Source organism: Camelus bactrianus, chromosome 4 (genome assembly GCF_048773025.1).
Source record: "Camelus bactrianus isolate YW-2024 breed Bactrian camel chromosome 4, ASM4877302v1, whole genome shotgun sequence".
Taxonomy (NCBI): Eukaryota; Metazoa; Chordata; class Mammalia; order Artiodactyla; family Camelidae; genus Camelus; species Camelus bactrianus.
Window position 1 is genome coordinate 83,514,061 of NC_133542.1, and position 17,880 is coordinate 83,531,940.

Genomic DNA, 17,880 nt, shown 5'->3' on the forward strand with positions numbered 1-17,880 from the left:
CCTTGATTACCTAGGTGACATGAAACTGGGCTGCAGGTCCATACCTGAATTTATATAACTCTTTGTAGTACATGATTAAAATTGTTCATGGTTGAGGGGGTAGACAGTTTAAGAATTTATTTTTGCTGCAAATGCTTTTGTAGCGAAAGCAATTGAATGCTGGACATACCTTTTTACTTTCTTGCTTTATTTAGATTTCTGCCTCACTATTTTGTTACATTTTTGTACTTCTAGGATATTTTCCATGTTTAATTGATACTGAAAATTTTTCATTGCAGGGTTCATTTTATTTACCTACCCTGCGATTAACAAAGGCAGAAATCTTCCCCTTTACTTTGCCTTTGAATTTGTCCTGATTTTTTTTTCTGGTTTTTGTAGGTTCTACATGACACATTTCCTCAACACACATTCCTCATGAATGGTCTCATTCAAGGTGTAAAGGTAAGAACAACTTTTGTGTGGTTCACAATGAACCAAAGCCAAGAATCCTTAGTAATTTAACTCTGGAATTTTAAATGGAACTTGGAACTTAGGGAAGCAATTACTGTTCGTACATTTTGTAAGTAAAAATTTTAGCTGGATTATCAAAGTCAAAATAAAATGCAGCCCAAATCCATAAGGCCTGGTTTATTGGTAAAAGCAGTACTTTATTTTAATTAACATGTACACAGCATATGAAGGGTTTAATTATGTGAAGTTTTAATTACGCTATCAACAGAATAAAATGGGCAAGTATAAAAAATGTCTTCTTTTGAGATAGGCTTTGAGATTGAAGAAGAAGGAAGCATCAACATTTATTGTTGGGCATATAGTCTTTTGGCAAGGCTGGTGTTCTAGCCATAACTTTCTGAGCTCTCAACCACTTGACTTAACAAGCCTTATTAATTCATTATTTGAATTTTAATGTGATACTCTGAAAGGCTTATAAATAAGGGGCTAAAATACAATGCTATGTTCCAGGCCCACTTTGTAGTAAAGTATATGGGTATAGCATCAAATTTGCCCTTTTCAACTTAGGTAATATCAATGTATGTAATTTTACTTTGTGCTGAACAGCACACTTAAAATTATGCCATAGTAATTTGCTGAATTCAGCCATAGGAATTTGTTGAATTCATAGCTTTGAGCAGCATTAATTGTAATGAATACTATTTATTCTTTGCCTGTTTTCAAGAAGAATTTGAGAATGCTTACAGTAATAATAACATAAATAAAATTAGGGCAACTTAAATAGGTTTTTAATTTGAGGAGAAGGAATATTATCAAGAATCTGGTGTGTGTTCATGTAAGCACCAGTTGTGAGCAGTTTTCATCTACATGATAAAAAGAAAAACTAAAAAAGTGAGAGAGAACATTATCCTTACAGTAGATTCTTGTGGGAAGTTACTCCACAGATCTTTTTCTTCTTGTTTTATGGAGCTAATTAAATGTGTTTTAGTCTGGTTCTGCAAAATAAAGCCAGTGAGGTTCATACCCTAAAGCCAAGTGGCGTGCTTATTACACTTAGAGATATCCATATCATTATTCTAAAAAAAAAAGAAGTATTTGGACTGATTGAGGGGCATGGACAAGGGCTTATTTAACTTCAACAGCTATTGAACTTCAATTTATTGAACTTAAATAAAGAGTTTAGTAACTGCCTGCTGTTTTCAGGGGTGGGGATATGATGAGAGAACCCTACAGCAAAGCATAACTGTCTTAATATGGATGTGAGCACAGTGGAATGAATATGGCTTAAAATTGCTTTAGCATTAAATCTTCGTTCCGCATCTTATTAACTGTGTTACCTTAGTCATGTAATTTAACCTCTCTAACCTCAGTTTCATTAATGAAATGAGAAAGAGGAAAGATCTCTAATAGGGTGATTATGAGGATTAAATTAGCTAGTATTTGTAAAGCTATTAGCATAGTACATTCATATGTTAAATACTCAATATGTAAAAAGCAAAAACTATTAGAAGGAAGTCTTGGTGACCATTTTTCTTACCAGTTTGGGGAAAGAGTTTCTATTTTTAAAAAGAAGAATTCATAAAGGAAAGGATTGAATCATTTACATCAATATTTTAGCTTTGGTAAGTCAAAGCCACCATCCTCAGACTTAAAATACAAATGACAAAATGTCGTTTGCAACGTGTGTAGAAGGAGGAATACTTAAAAACACTGTTAAATTCAAACCATAGGAAAAGGACTGATACCTCTGAAGGGCACAGAAGGGTATAAGCCAGCAGTTTACAAAAGGTAGCAGTGTGAAAGTACGTTTAGCACTAATAGGCAGTGAATCCCAAATTAAATGTGATGTTACTTTCATATACATGTTGGTAAAGCAATTTTAACTGATAAGAACTAGTTCAGTTTGTGGTAAATTGGATCCTCATACACTGTTGATGAGAGGATAAGTTGGTATAGCTTTTCTGGAAGGCAGTATTTTAACAGCCTTAAAATATTTATATATTTTAACAAAGTAATTCCATTTCTAGAAAACTGTTCGTATCAAATAGAGTTTATTCAGAGATTCAGGTAAAGGGCTATTTGTAATAGTAAACATGGAAACTTTTAAAATGCCTTAAAATTAAAAGAGTAATTATGTTGTCGTGCAACCGTATAATGTATTATAGGTATCTAAAGAACACATTTTTCCATTTTCAGCAACAAAGATGGACCTAGAGATCATCATACTAAGTGAAGTACGTTAGAGAGAGAAAGACAAATATCATTTGATTATATTTGGAATATAAAATTATACAAATGAACTTATTTACAAAATGGAAACAGACTCACAGACATAGAAAACAAACTTCTGGTTACCAAAGGGGAAAGGGAGGGGGAGGGATAAATTAGGAGTTTGAGATTAGCAAATACAAACTACTATATATAAGAGAGAGAAACAACAAGGGTCCACTGTATAGCACAGGGAACTGTATTCAGTATCTTCTAATAACCTATAATGAAAAAGAGTATGTATATAACCGAATCACTGTGCTGTACACCAGAAACTAATGACATAAATCAACTATACTTCAATTAAAAAAATAAAGCTATCCAGTATGGTTTCAGGTTTGTTTTGACCAAAATAAATGTAGATAAGCAGGGAGGGGGGGATGATTAAAAAAGGACTCACCTGAAGTTTGAAAGTGTATGGATTTTTGGATGATTTTTAACTTTCTTCTTTATATCTTTTGCTCGTCTTTGTAGATTTTCTACAGCTAACTTTTACTTTGTAAGTTTACTATCATAATGCATGGAAGAAAATGTTTAGATTTGGGCTCAGCATCAATAAAGGATATAAGTAAACAGTTCTGTTCTGTGAATTCTCCAATTTTAGACCTTTTTTTTTGGTGGGGGTTGTTACTGCAGTAGCTTTATTGAGGTAATATTTACCTACCAGGCAAGTCACTTGTTTAAAGTGTACATTTTAGTGGTTTTTAGTATGTTTACAGAGTTACGCAGCCATCAGCACACAATTTTAGAACATTTTCATTGCCCCCAGAAGAAATCCTGTGTCCATTAGTAGTCACTCCTATTTTCCCCTCATCTCTTCAGCTTTAAGCAAGCACAAATCTACCTTCTGTCTGTCTAAATTTGCCTATTCTGAACCTTCTGTGTAACTGGAATCATACAGTATGATGGTCTTCTGTGACTGGCTTCATTCACTTACATTGTTTTCCAGCTTTGCCTGTGTTGTAGCACGTTTTAGTACTTCATTCTTTTTATGGCCAAACATTTTATGGACATACCAGTTTATCCATTTATTGGTTGATGGACATTTGCGGCTGTTGCAGTTTTTTATTATTGTGAATAATATTGCTGTAAACATTTCTGTACAAGGTTTCATGTGAACGTATGTTTTTACTTCATCCTAGGTACATACCTAGGAGTAGAAAGGCTGGGTCATATGGTAACTTGAGTTTCTGTGAAGTATGTTTTCAAATTAACTTCTCTCTTAACCCTGTTTCTGGCAAGTAATATATGTTCCTCATCTCCTAGACTTCTGACAGATGGGTGGCTCAAGCCGTGGACAGCAGTTTCTTTTATAGCTACACTTACTCCCTTCGCAATATCGTCAGACTATCACTTTCAGCTCTCAAATAAATACCTTCCTAGACCTTGGTTTGGAACTCCAACCTTAATATCCAGTTGCCTAACTGACATTTCTATTTCCTTGTCTAATAAGTATCTCAGAGTCAAAACTAAGTTCCTAATCTTCCCCTCCAGCATGACCAACTCACAAGCCTTCCTCGTATCAGTTACTGGCCATGCCATCCTGGCTCAGGCCAAAATCCCCGGAGTCCACCTTGACTTCTCTTCCACGTCCCAGACCCAAACTGTCAGCAAATTCTGTGGTTCTGCCTTCAATAGGTACATAATCAAAAAGCTACCTGGTCCCCCCTCAGTAGAGATCCTGATAAAATATAAACCAGTTTGTGGCATTCTTCTTGACCAGCCCCACCCACACCCCGTTTTCTCCTTTGGCAGCATCCCTGTTCTCTCCTCCACTTTCTGCTGACCGTGCTCCAGCCACAGCTTTCTCAGCCTGTGCTGGCCCGAGGGCTTTGCAGTTACTGTCTTCTCGTCTCTGATTGCTCTTCCCAGATTTTGGCAGGCTTTGCTCCCTAACCCTCAGCTCTTCACCCAGATGTCACTTCTCAGCGATGCCTTCACTATTATCTTAAATAATGTATCCAGTTCTCATCACTCCCAAGGCGTCTTCTCTGCTTTATTTTTCTCCAAAGCATCTCACCTCTGATATACTATATATTTTGCTTTATCTTTATCTTGTTACTCTGTGTTCTCACTCCTCTTTTAGACTGGAAGTTTCATAAATACATGGGTTTTTGTCCACTTTGGTCACTCGGGGCTGTCCCTAGCACCTACAACAGTTCTTGGCACCTGATAGGCACTTAGTAAATTTGTCAAATTAACATTTCTTTCTAGTCTTTTTCTATGTGTTTTTATATGGTCGTGTGCAGCTTATATGGAGACTAGAACTGTGTATCTTTTTTCTTATATTACTGGTCACTAATTATATCATAATAATTTTCTCATGACATTAAAACTGCATGGAATACAGGCAGCCTTCTCTTTGCACGTTTCCTCATGCACAGATTTCAGTTACCATGGTTCAGTTAAATAACGTGAATCCCCCAACAGCACAATTCAGATTTCCATTACCGGTGTATTAACTGTGAGTCACTGCATAAAGTACAGACTGCTGCTAACTCCTTAGTTCACAGAACACTGCATAAGTAACAGGTGTGTATCATAACTAGTCATGGCATTTTAAAGTGGTGACTGGTCACTGTGCATTTCTTAGTTCATGCACGTACGGCAGGGCGTGCAGTAGTGTTCCCTCCTTGTCTCCAGTGATAAACCCACATGATAGTTAAAAAAACAGATCATTGAAAGAAAGAAGTGACCAACAAGGATGAGAATTCAGTAGAGAAATAGTAAGAAGGATGGAAGTGAGATTCAACTAGAACCTCAGAGGAATTATAGAAGAACCAGCTGGCTGGAGAGACTCTAGACAGCCAAAAGAACTTAGTGATGCTAAACTTACCGGCATAAGTGAGGGAAATGGTTGTGATGAAAAGAGTGAAGATGTCCCAGCAGTGGAACTGATGCCAGCAAAAAGCTTCACATTAAAGAAACTCCCAGAGATGATATTGCATGACATTGAAAGCACAGAGGATACAATGTTGGAAGCTGATCCAAAGTTAGAAAGGCATTTGACACTTTTCCAGTGCCTGGAAGATACTGCACATCGTACGTTACATGACTTACAAAGAAGATAAGCCCTATTCAGTTGACTTGATAAGTTTTTTCACACACACACACACACACAAAAAAACCACTTTAATCTTTAATAGTTTAAATTGTAGTGCTCTAAATAAATACTAGTTTTACTATTTCTTTAATTGCACTAAACATAACTGATAGAGTTTTCATTGTTCTGACAAAAATTTCTAAAGGTCATAGGATAAATCAGTTTTCCACATTGAATAAAATCTCTTTACATGTTTTCAGCTTGCATTCAGTTTTTCAGTCCTGCACTACCATGCAAATCAAAAACTTCCAGAATCGTTGGAAATGATTATATTATATTCCCTTGTATGAATGTGCCATAATTTATTTACCCATTTCCCTATATTAGTGTTTTCTAATTTCAAACTATTGAAGATAAGTCTGTAACAAATTTTTTTAAATAAATATATTTTTATTGAATTTTTTAAAATAAATATATTTTTTATTGATTCCTTTTAAAAAAAGAGAGTTGTAAAGGTATGTCTGGTGAGTCAAAAGGGCATTTTGGGGCACTTTTTTTTTTTTTTTTTTTTTTTAAGATCTTGAGTGTATAGTAAGTACCACATCATCTCCGAGAGCAGATGTGCCATTTCACACTCCCATCAGCAGCGTGTGTCTGTCCCAGCATGCTCTAACACAGTCTTTATGGATCTTCACCAATCCTGAAAATGATGTCTTGCTGTAATTTTATTTGTTTTTCTTTGATTACAAGTGATGTTGGGTATTTTTACATTATATGCTGGCTACTTCTATGAAGTGCCTTCAAGTTCTTTTTTTTTTTCTTTCTTTCTTTTCTTTCTTTTTTTTTTAAGTTCTTTATTTTTCTAATGAGGATTGTTCAATTCTTTATTTCTAAATAATGTATTTTATGGTAATCCCTTCACACTTTAATGATTATTGGTTTAGTACCTGTTCATCTTAACGGTTACAAAGGGAAAAACTCACATTTGATCCCACTTCTCAGAGTCTTTCCAACATTTTTCAATAGCAGCTTTTATTTTTATGGAATTAAAACATGCAGTGGACACTGTTAAGTGATTAGCAATGAGAGGTTGTGTTAGGGTTCTCCAGACAAACAAGACCAATATAATATATGTAAAGAGGTTTATTTTAAGAAACTGGCTCACATGATTGTGGGGCTGGCGAATCTGAAATATGTAGAGCAGGCTGGAAACTCAGGCAGGAGTTGATGCTACAGTCCTGAGGCAGAATTCTTTCTTCTCCTGGAAACCTCACATTTTGCTCCTAAGGTCTTCAACTGACTAAATGAGGCTTCCATTATTACTGAGAGTAGTACTGCCCTTTATTTTAAAGCCAGCTGATATTGTATATGTTAGACCACATCTACAAAATCCCTTCACGGCAACACCCACACTAGTGTTAGATTAAATAACTAGGCACTATAGCCTAGCCAAGCTCATGAAACTAACCACTGAAGAAGTTCTGGCAACACTTTGTCAGAAGTATAACCAGACTGAGATGCCGTGGTTTGACTTAGTAGATGAAGTCTGGGTATGACTGCTGGTTAACGTGAGCAGACGGAGTGACTATAAGCATTTTCTTCATTAAGACCAGCTGGTCTGATTGCTCGATGTCTACCTTGAAATTTATTGAAGCTTCCCTCTTTAGCATGTTTTATATTTATTACAAAATTAGATATATCTTCATCAGTGTCCCAAAGTAACTAAACTTAAGCGGGCCAGATGTCCAGGGTTGATTTACACCTGGATCGATCAATATGAAGAGGGTGCCTGTAAAGTGTGTAGTTTTCATCTTGTCTAGCTTTGAAATCCCAGCAAGGGCTTGGAAAGGGGGAAAAGTAGAAGGCCCACCAGTCCAGCCCAGGGCTTGGCCACAGGGGTTCACATGCATTGCTTCTTATCAGTCTAGACTTGACGGTCAAGTGTGACCTAGGAGATGGCCATGTAGGTCGTCTGCCAGGACATTCTTCCAGGGGCATTTAATACACCAAGAATTTCTCTAATCCTAGGAGTTGCTGCTGAATTGTCTCATCCTGCTATTTAATGAATTAAATCATCAAGCAGTACATAGTATAAGCATGCAGAGAAACTGTTGGCTGATGTATTTAAGAGTTAAAAAAAAAAACAAACAAGATGCCTTTGAAGTCCCCTTACAGCTACTCTTTAGGATTACTAAATACAGAAGTGCTTTTCATACATACACACAATAATTCTTGCTTTCTTAATTTGGACCGGGACTTGGATAAAAGACTATCCTTTTAATTATCTGTAAACAGAATGGTTAAAACAGCCTACTTGAGAGAAATGACTTCATAAATTTTAAGTAGTTTTTTTGAAACAGACTGCTAATTTATCCATTTGTTGAAACATGTTTAAGAGAACTTGCAAGTAGGTAAGTCTAGTATTTTATGTGCTTTCAGATAGACACTCTGAAATGTGGGTAACAAATTAGTGTGATAATTGGTTTGAATTATGGGCTTATTGGTTAGGCTCAGCTCCTAGAGCCACATCACACCTGGATTGAAGCCTGCCTCTACCTCTCACGAGCCCTGGGCCTTAGGCTAGTTCCTTGCCCTAAAGCACCCAACTCACAGCGTAAGGCATTTGTGTGAAGTGCACAGAGCGATTTGGCATATGTGAATGCAGCTGTTATTCTTAATTGGAGTCAACTTGAAGTAGTGGCCCTACTACTTCTGAGGTTAAGGGAAAGCCTGTTTCTTTATGTTTTAATTAAATAAAATTAATTGCCCTTTCATATGCTTTTGTTTCTGCTTTCTTTCCATGAATCTTCCAAACTTCTATTCCCTTGCCCCTCCCCCCCAATCAAAACAAAATACTCCAGCCTTCTTGCCCGTATTGTTCTTTCCTTGAAGTCTCAGAATCAGCTGTTCTTTGACCCTCCTCATGCTTCACAAATCCCTCCCTCGACTAAAGTCACTCATGTGTCATTTCTCACTGGCCCTGTTAAACTGATCTGCACCCTGGGAAGGGAAGCTCTGTCCCGTGCAGGGTCTCAGTGGGTCCTCAGTCAGAAAAGTGACCCCTGTTTTAGTACTTTTTTTTAATGTAAAAAGATTTGTGTTTGTCTGTCGTATAAATAAAACCCACAGTTCTGTTGGTGAAATTTTCTTTCTATTAAGGAAATGAAAGAGAAAAGTCATCATTAGTAAAATACTGTATGAAAAAGCAAAATGAATGATAACACCCCCATATTATTTGGGGGTAACCTATGTCTGTATGTTGTAGATTCCTTGTGGCTTATTTAGGAATACTGAAGAGTTATCATGAGATACAAAATTTTTCATGAAATAAATGAAGATTTTCAGAAGCAGTTATATGACTGCACTTTATTCTTCATTGTTACCACTGTTCTCTCATGCTCTGTTCCAAAGTTAATTATATATTTGAAGGTAAACAAAAAAAAATTTTTTTGGCTTTAAAACTTTTAAGGGTATTGGCCCAATTATTTTAGTCAAATATTTGCCAACTGCATATGTTAAGGAAAACTTATGCTTAAAACTTTTTGCCATTCTTCATATGCTTTAAAAAGTTTATTTGGTAATTGCATTTAATTGGACAATAAGCTTTAGTTGCTATTTTGTCAAATTAAAGCCTGTAAGGCCATGTCAGAATTACTGGCCAATTAATTATACCACCTTAAGTACCTGTTTGGCCTGGGAATCTAATTTACAAAAGTGACTTATTAACTGTTGGCTGATTTTGCCACCCGCACCTGGACTCCTGCACACCATGTTTTATCCAGTACTCATTGGACCATGATAGCTTAGTTATGATACCATGGCTTAGTACATCAGTCCTCATTGTTCTTGGATTTCATATTTGCAAATCTACCTACTTAACTAAATGTGTTGGTAACCCCAAGATCAGTACAGTGATTTTATGGTCACTCATGTGTGGGATAAGGGTGGAATTTGAGTTGCCCAACTATGTTCCCAGCTGAGGTTGAACATGGTGACAAACCTTCTTATTTCAGATCTCATTGTCTAAACATGTCTTTTTTGCCGTCCATTTAGTGCCACATATTCTGCATTTTTGTTCTTTCAGTTGGCAGTTTCTCTGTTTAAAATGGCTCCACGTGTAGTGCCGAAGTGTTGTCAAATATTTCTAAGTGCAGGAGAACCTTGATGTACCCTATGGAGAAAATACTGTGTTAGGTAAGCTTCATTCAGACTTGAGTCATAGTGCTGCTGGCTAAAACTTCAGTGTTAATAAATCAACAATATACTTATTAAATAAGGCATCTTTAAACAGAAACACACATAAATCAAGGTTATGTATTGATAGGTTAATGACACTATGTGGCCAGAGGCTTGCAGGAACCCAGCCTTGTATTAGCTCTAGCAGCAATGGTTCTGTATTTCTCTCTCTCTGTCTTTTTTGTTTGTTTGTTTTAGCATAGTCCGTTGCAATGTTACAATTTCTGGTATACAGCACAGTGTTCCAGTGATGCATATACACACATGTATTTGTTTTCATATGCTTTTTCATTAAAGGTTATTGTAAGATTGAATATAGTCCCCTGTGCTATACAGAGGAAATTTGATTTTTTAAATCTATTTTTATATATAATGTCTAACATTTGCAAATCTCAAACTCCCAAATTTATCCCTTCTCACTCCCTTTCCCCTAGTAACCATAATATTGTTTACTATGTCTGTTGAGTCTGTTTCTCTTTTGTAGATGAGTCCATTAGTGTCCTTTTTTTTTTTTTTTTTTTTTTTAGATTCCACACATGAGTGATATCATATGGTATTTTTCTTTCTCTTTCTGGCTTACTTCACTTAGAATGATGATCTCTAGGGTTCATCCATGTTGCTGCAAATGTGGCATTTTATTCTTTCTTATGGCTGAGTAGTATTCCATTGTATAAATGTACCACAACTTCTTTATCCAGTCACCTATCACTGGACATGTAGGTTGCGTCCATGTCTTGACTATTGTAAATAGTGCTGCTATGAACATTGGGGTGCATGTATCTTCTCGAATTAAGAGTTCCCTCCAGACATACGCCCAGGAGTGGGATTGCTGGATCATATGGTAACTCTGTTTTCAGTTTTTTGAGGAATCTCCATGCTGTTTTCCATAATGGCTGCACCAAACTACATTCCTACCAGCAGTGTAGGAGGGTTCCCGTTTCTCCACAGCCTCTCCAGCATTTATCATTCGTGGACTTTAGAGTAATGGCCGTTCTGACTGGTGTGAGGTGATACTTCATTGAAGTTTTGATTTGTATTTCTCTGATAATTAGTGATATTGAGCATTTTTTCATGTGCCTATTGGCCATTCATACGTCTTCATTGGAGAGATGCTGGTTTAGGTCTTCTGCCCGTTTTTTGATTGGGTTTTTTTGTTGTTGTTAAGTTGTATGAGCTGTTTATATATTCTGGAAATAAAGCCTTCGTCAGTCACATCACTTGCAAATATTTTCTCCCATTTCGTGGGTTATCTTTTTGTTTTGTTTATGATTTCCTTTGCTGTGCAACAGCTTATGAGTTTAATTAGGTCCCATTTGTTAATTTTTGCTCCCTATTTCCATTGCCTGGCTAGACTGCCCTAGGAGAACATTGCTAGGATTTATGTCAGAGAATGTTTTGCGTATGTTTTCTTCTAGGAGGTTTATAGTGTCTTGTTTTGTATTTAAGTCTTCAAGCCATTTTGAGTTAATCCAGTGTTGCTGGCAACCTTATAGAACATAATCAGTGTGAATAATGAAAATTGACTGTATTATTGCTAAATGTAGGGCTTTGATGTCAGTATGGTTTTAAGTTTTAAACATTTCGTTCTCATTTGTAAATTGTGGTCTGCATCTTTAGGACTGATGAAGTACTTTCCTAAGCAAGGTATGATTGTCCTTCTCAATCTACTGCTCTTATAATGCAGCCTCATAGGATCTAGGGTTAGATTGGGTAGTGAAAAAACATCCCTGGGACAGAGGAAAGTCTTTGATTTTTAGGAAATACAAGTTTTCCAAATAGGCAAGTATTTTATTGGATTGTATTTTAGTATCTTAATAAAAATGTAGGTTCTCCTAGGGGGTATTTTCAGTATCTATTGTCACCAAGAGTTTGATTTAAATAATAATAATTTAATGAATAGATGAAATTACACCTTAAATCCAGAACCTAGAAGGCAGTATCTTTTTTCTATAAACACTGCATTATTTTAAATAAAACTTTAATACTTGGCCTTCTCATATTCTTTGTTTTAATGGCATTCATTTCATATTTTAAACATGTATGTATGAAATCTGAAATCAGAACTGTCTAAAAACTTTTCCAGGGTTCTTTGTGTTTATAGGGTTGTTACTGTTTTTGTGTTGGCTTTTGCTTCTACTGCCTTGTCCTCTTAAATTTCTTAACATGCTTTTCTCTGTGAGTTATATACTACTGGAGAACTCAGGTATTTGATACTTTTAGGGAATTTTAAAGCAACATAAAATATTTTTTCTAAAATTCATGAAACTGATAGTTGCACGTCATGAATTTAAGCCCTGCTTCTGCGGTCTTTCAGCTTAGTTAAAGGAAGTCATTTAACCCTTTTGATGAGTTAAGAACAGACCGAATGCCCTGGAAATCCACTGTGGTTTAGAAATTACAAGACTTGATGCTGTTACAGAATCCAAACTCATTCTGCTCGCGACACGACAAGCCAGTAAATCAGGAGACAAGGTGTTGGGGCAAGGAATAGTGACTTTATTTGAAAAGCCAGCAGACCAAGAAGATGGCAGACTGATGTTTTGGAGGACCATCTTACTCCAGGCAGAATTCAGGCTCCATTTCTACTGAAAAGGGGAGGGCGTGTGATTGGTTGTTGCAGACTTCTTGGTGTAGGAATTCTTTGTTCTTATTGCTGTCCATGTGGGTCAGGTCATGGTGCCTCTGTAAAACCTCTAACAAAACAAATGTTATTTTTTATTCTGCAACTTGTTATCTTTATATAGGTGCAAATGTGTTAGTATCCTTAAAGGTCAGAGCTTGAGAATAGGTTCTCCTGTATATTTCAGGCTAAAGGCAACATTGTTTTACAAAAGGTGCAGAGCTAGCAAGACTGAGCCTAGAAAACAGGGCACAGGGTTAAAACCAAAGAAACAGATCTAATACGGAGTCAGATTCTTTTCTGTTACAATGCTTGAGTATGAATTAATACGTCATTTCAGAAGAATCAAAAAGCTTTTTTCCTCTCACCTCGTCTTCAGTTTTCTTGTCTCCTGGCCCGTGGGCCCTGAGTTTAATGGTGACTGATAGAGGGTTAGAATCCAGTTCCTTTTCTCAACTGTGTGACCTTGGAAACTACTGAGTTTATTTCCTCTTAATACATCTGTTCAGTTTACCAAACCTCTTTGAAAGCCCCTGTTACTAGGCCCTTTGATAGGCACCAAGGGTACAGAGATGAAAAGAAACCATCCCTCTGACCTTAATCTCAGTTTCTAATCCAATAGAGAAGATAAACAAATAACAAGTCATTGTAGTAGAGTGTCAGAATAGAAGAGATATGTATCAGATGGGGGGGTGGGGATTGTTTGTTTTGCACATCTCAAAAAGCAGAGTTAATTCTTTGATTCTGTTTGAGTAGCTAAGAAAATAGAAGAGAAGTTGCTCCTTGCCCAGAGTTGTGAAGAATGACTAGTAGTTTATCAGGTCCAAGTGTGGAAATTGCACACAGGCAGAGCAGGGGCGTTTCCAAATGCTCACTGGCATAAAGGAACATGGTATGTTCAGAAAACTTAAGAAGTATTGCATATAGCCAAAACACAGGATGTCTGTTTAGGTGCCAGATTTTGGAGGGTTCTATTTGTATGCTATGATGGGGAACTTTTAAAACATATTATAAAAATTCAAATACACAAAAGGAGAACATAATATAATGAAGGACACTGACGTCAAAAAGGAAATTGATATTTTGCCTACATTTTCCTCTAGGAGGTTTATAGTATCTTGTCTTATGTTTAAGGAATACTGCTCAGCCATAAACACCTGGTGAACTTAGGATACAGCAACATAACGCCATTTGCAGCAACATGGATGCTCCTAGAGAATGTCATTCTAAGTAAAGTAAGCCAGAAAGAGAAAGAAAAATACCATATGAGATCACTTATATGTGGAATCAAAAAAAAAAAAAGCATAAATACAAAACAGAAATAGACTCACAGACACAGAACACAAACTTGTGGTTGCCAAGGGGGCGGGGGGTGGGAAGAGATAGACTGGAATTTCAAAACCGTAGAATAGATAAACAAGATTATACTGTATAGCACAGGGAAATACATACAAGATCTTATGGTAGCTCACAGAGAAAAAAATGTGACAATGAATATATATATGTTCATGTATAACAGAAAAATTGTGCTCTACACTGGAATTTGACACAACATTGTAAAATGATTATAAATCAATAAAAAATGTTCAAATAAAATAAGAACTTAGAAATAAAAAAAAAGGAAATTGATATGGGAGTGGCTAGCTGGCACTGGCACTTTGTGTGACTGGCAAATTGTGAGGAAGTAGTAAAAATTTCTTTACTTCCGTCTCTTATGTGTGGTGTTCTTGCTTCCCGTTAGCCTAACTCTTGTGCAACTTGCATTATCTCCATCCTAAGTTCACCAGGCAAATAGAACTTTAACTTTGTTGGAAAGAGAACCTACTTTTCTTACGGGCGTTAGTATATGGATACTCATCCTATTTATCCCTATTAGCTTATAAGCCCTTTGAGAGCAGAAGGTATGTATTCACTTGAGGGTCTTATTTTCACCAGCTAATTCAGAGCTTTGCACAGAATAGATATGCTATACATATTTATTAAACTGAATTAAGTTTCTGGCTTCTCTTTTGCTTGGTGTTTGTTCACCTCAGAGGTCAACTGTGGGTATATGTATTTCACATCACCTCTCTTCTCCAGTTTCTCCCAGAAAACAAGCTGTTTTCCCTCTCTTGCCTTTCAAACAGCACACTTAGGAACTTTGTTGGAATTTTTTTTATAACAGGTTATGTTTGATGTTTCAAATTAATTCTGTTTGGAGGCCACTAAAATGAATTGGAGCATTTAGAAGTGCGTTTAGAAAATAAGAATTACAAGTAGTTGGGGGATCATATTATAAACCTGACCTTTGCTTCTGCTTTCTCCCTCTCCAGGGCCTGCTCTCCTTTCTGAGTGCCCCGCTCATAGGCGCTCTGTCTGATGTGTGGGGGAGGAAGCCCTTTCTCCTCTGCACTGTCTTCTTCACCTGCTTCCCAATTCCACTGATGAAAATCAGCCCCTGGTGAGTGGCTTGGCCCTCCATCATGACTGTCTCTTTTGGGTCACACGTGAACAGTACATCTGCAGAACACCTTTTAACCATTTCAGAGCAACAGTACCTGTTTTCATTTGAACTCTTTGGTAATACAGAAGGCCAGTAGGCAGTTGCCATCATGCCCATTTTATAAATGGGGAAATGAAGACATAGAATTAAGTCAAAGATAAGTTACTTAGGTGAAGAAACAGGAGTAAAATATGTCTCTGAAGGCGGCTGTTTTTGCCAGGAGGTAAGTTACAGGGTTGGGTCCTGGGAGGGGGCTGTACTGCCTCAACCGTGGCTCGTTTGACCCTGCACATGTGTTGTTTTTGTCAGCTCATTGCTCTAGGGCACTGGCATGAACATAGTTTATATAGAAAGGCAGGAGGCACTTTTGTGTGTACTGTATTAAGACCAGTCGCTTATTCTAAATCATAATACGAATTTTAGTTCTCATTTTTCCATGATCAATAGGGAAAGAATAGTTAGCTCTTCCCTTCCAGTTTTCATGCTGCTGCCTCTGTTACTTATTTGACCGATGAATTACGTTACGTCAAAGTGATGACTGTGTACCTGTCTTCCTCATGTATATAAAGGAAATGTAATGTTTCATCATCAAGTATTAAGCTAGCTTTCGGGTTGAAAAATACTTGCTCCTATTTTGTTTAGAGATTTTCCTTTTTTAAATCAGGGTTGAATGTCACATTTTATTAGACGCCTTTTGCATGAATGGTGATCAGTTGAACTTTCTCCTTAGATCTGTTACCATGATGAATTATATTAATATATTTCTAATATTGAAACATCCTTATGTCCTAGGATTAAACCCTACTTTTTGATCTTTGAGATTGTGTTTGCTAATATTTTAACTAGATTTTTTTAAGCTTTTATGTATATGAAAGAAATTTTTAGTCTTAATTACATTAATTTTTAAAATATTTTCTGCTTTTGTATTTATGCCTTTTTTCTTAGCTAATGCTAGGAAATTTAGAAAGTTTTTATTACTGTTCTGGCTACCTTTAAAACTATGGCTTTAATGAATACCCCTTACTCTTTCATTTTTTTAAACTGCATATACTGACACCCCTTGAGCAATGACAGAATTAGTATGTTTCTACTTCTTCCTGTTCATGATGATTATGATTTTATTATAATCAATTTTTGTTTTTAAATATACATGCATTTTTAAATTTTATTTTTTGGTTTACAGTCTTTGCATGGTATCCTTGACTCTGGTTATAAATGTATGTATACGTTACCTCTCTTACGGGTACTTACAGTCATCTTTTTATAGGTGGTATTTTGCGATGATTTCCATGTCTGGAGTCTTCTCAGTCACGTTCTCTGTGATATTTGCCTATGTAGCTGACATCACCCAGGCGCATGAGCGAAGTACAGCTTACGGATGGGTAAGATAACATTATGTTTTTTAACCAGAGAAATAAATTACTAAAAATGCACTGGAAATTGAGACTTAAAATATTGGCTTACATAAAAGAAAATCTAAAGCAATTGAAATTTAAAAAGAGACTTAAGAGAAGTTAAAAATAATAAGATAGAAATTGCTAGTAATTTATTCTCTGCTTTTAGGATTGGAAGATTGGCAGGAATGTGTGAGTTGTCAGTTGCAAAGTTTTTTTAAAATTGTTGCAACTTGTTTCTTGTTAGCTGATCCCTTGAGGAACCATAAACAGTAAACAGGTGCTAAGATCGTAAGTCTCTGGGCACCTAATCAGCATTGGAGAGGCAACAGAACCTCAGCCATGTTAATCCATTGTTACTGTATTGCTCATTGTGTGACTCAGGCACTAAGTTGCGACATGGTACCGCAGGAAAAAATCATTCATTCAGTAGATAACTGTTGAGTGCATAACAAAAGTTATAGGAAATCTTTTTACAGGATAATTGAGTATTAGACACATCACTTGTAGTTTTCTTAGGCAAGATAATGGCATTGTGGTTATGTAGGAGAAGAGAGACCAGTAGAAGATGGCAGCCTGAAGCCCTTTAGTTTAGAGTTCACAACTCTGAGAACTGCTTAAGTGGTTCATGGGGAAAAGACGACAGGTGAGCATTTGTGGGTATGTGTTCAATGCGTGAACCTGTTGGGGCATGTAGGTGTTGTACAGGAAAAATGTCCCCTTTTTCCCTTCAGGTTCTTTGGCTAGCATAATAATTAAGTTTACATAGGACAGATTAACAGGAGAAAAACATTTAATTTTGTATGTATAGGAGTCCCACAAAGACATGAGAGACTCAAGGGCAATCAAGTAATTGGGGCTAATTAACCATCCTGAGCTAAGGAGGAAAGAGGGTAGGGGCCTGGGGCTCCAAAGGAGAGGAAGACAGTTCACAGGAAGATGAGAAGAGCAAATAAGCACCTGGTGCACAGATGTCTGCCTGCCCCGCGGATAAGCCATTCTGCTGGGGAGCTACCTTTGGAGTTGTCCCTCCTCCCAGTGTAGGCCGCCTCTCTAAATTCTTTTAGGCTGTTAAGGAAAAGGTTAAAAAGTGTTTCCTGCGTCTCCTGGGTCTTAACCACTTTCAGCTCGAAACAGTCCACGTGCCAAAATGGCACATTTTGGGGTGGCTTATTCTGCCTTCAGTGTGCATTGTGCTGTTTTCTCAACTTTCCTGTGTTTAAAATGTTTATAGTAAGAAGGTAGAAGAAGAAAGTTGATCTGGCTAAGTTGTTGAGTAGATTGAGGGGGGTTGAATGCCAGAAACTCAGGTTACATCTCCCCTGAGTCTCATTCTTTCTTTTAAATGCCACTTCCTGAAAGATAGTAATTAGTCAATTCAGTGTTG

At 36.7% G+C, this 17,880-nt stretch overlaps 1 protein-coding gene across 3 annotated transcripts in view; it reads left to right on the forward strand.

The window, feature by feature from the left end:
- Positions 1–17,880, forward strand: part of MFSD14B (major facilitator superfamily domain containing 14B) — a 67,517-nt gene that overhangs the window by 33,332 nt on the left and 16,305 nt on the right. For all 3 annotated transcript variants that reach the window (XM_074362986.1, XM_074362985.1, XM_074362987.1), the window contains exons 3-5: positions 379–441; positions 14,930–15,057; positions 16,367–16,481. In XM_074362986.1, coding sequence (XP_074219087.1) covers positions 379–441; positions 14,930–15,057; positions 16,367–16,481 — 306 coding nt within the window. The remainder of the gene's footprint in view (positions 1–378; positions 442–14,929; positions 15,058–16,366; positions 16,482–17,880) is intronic.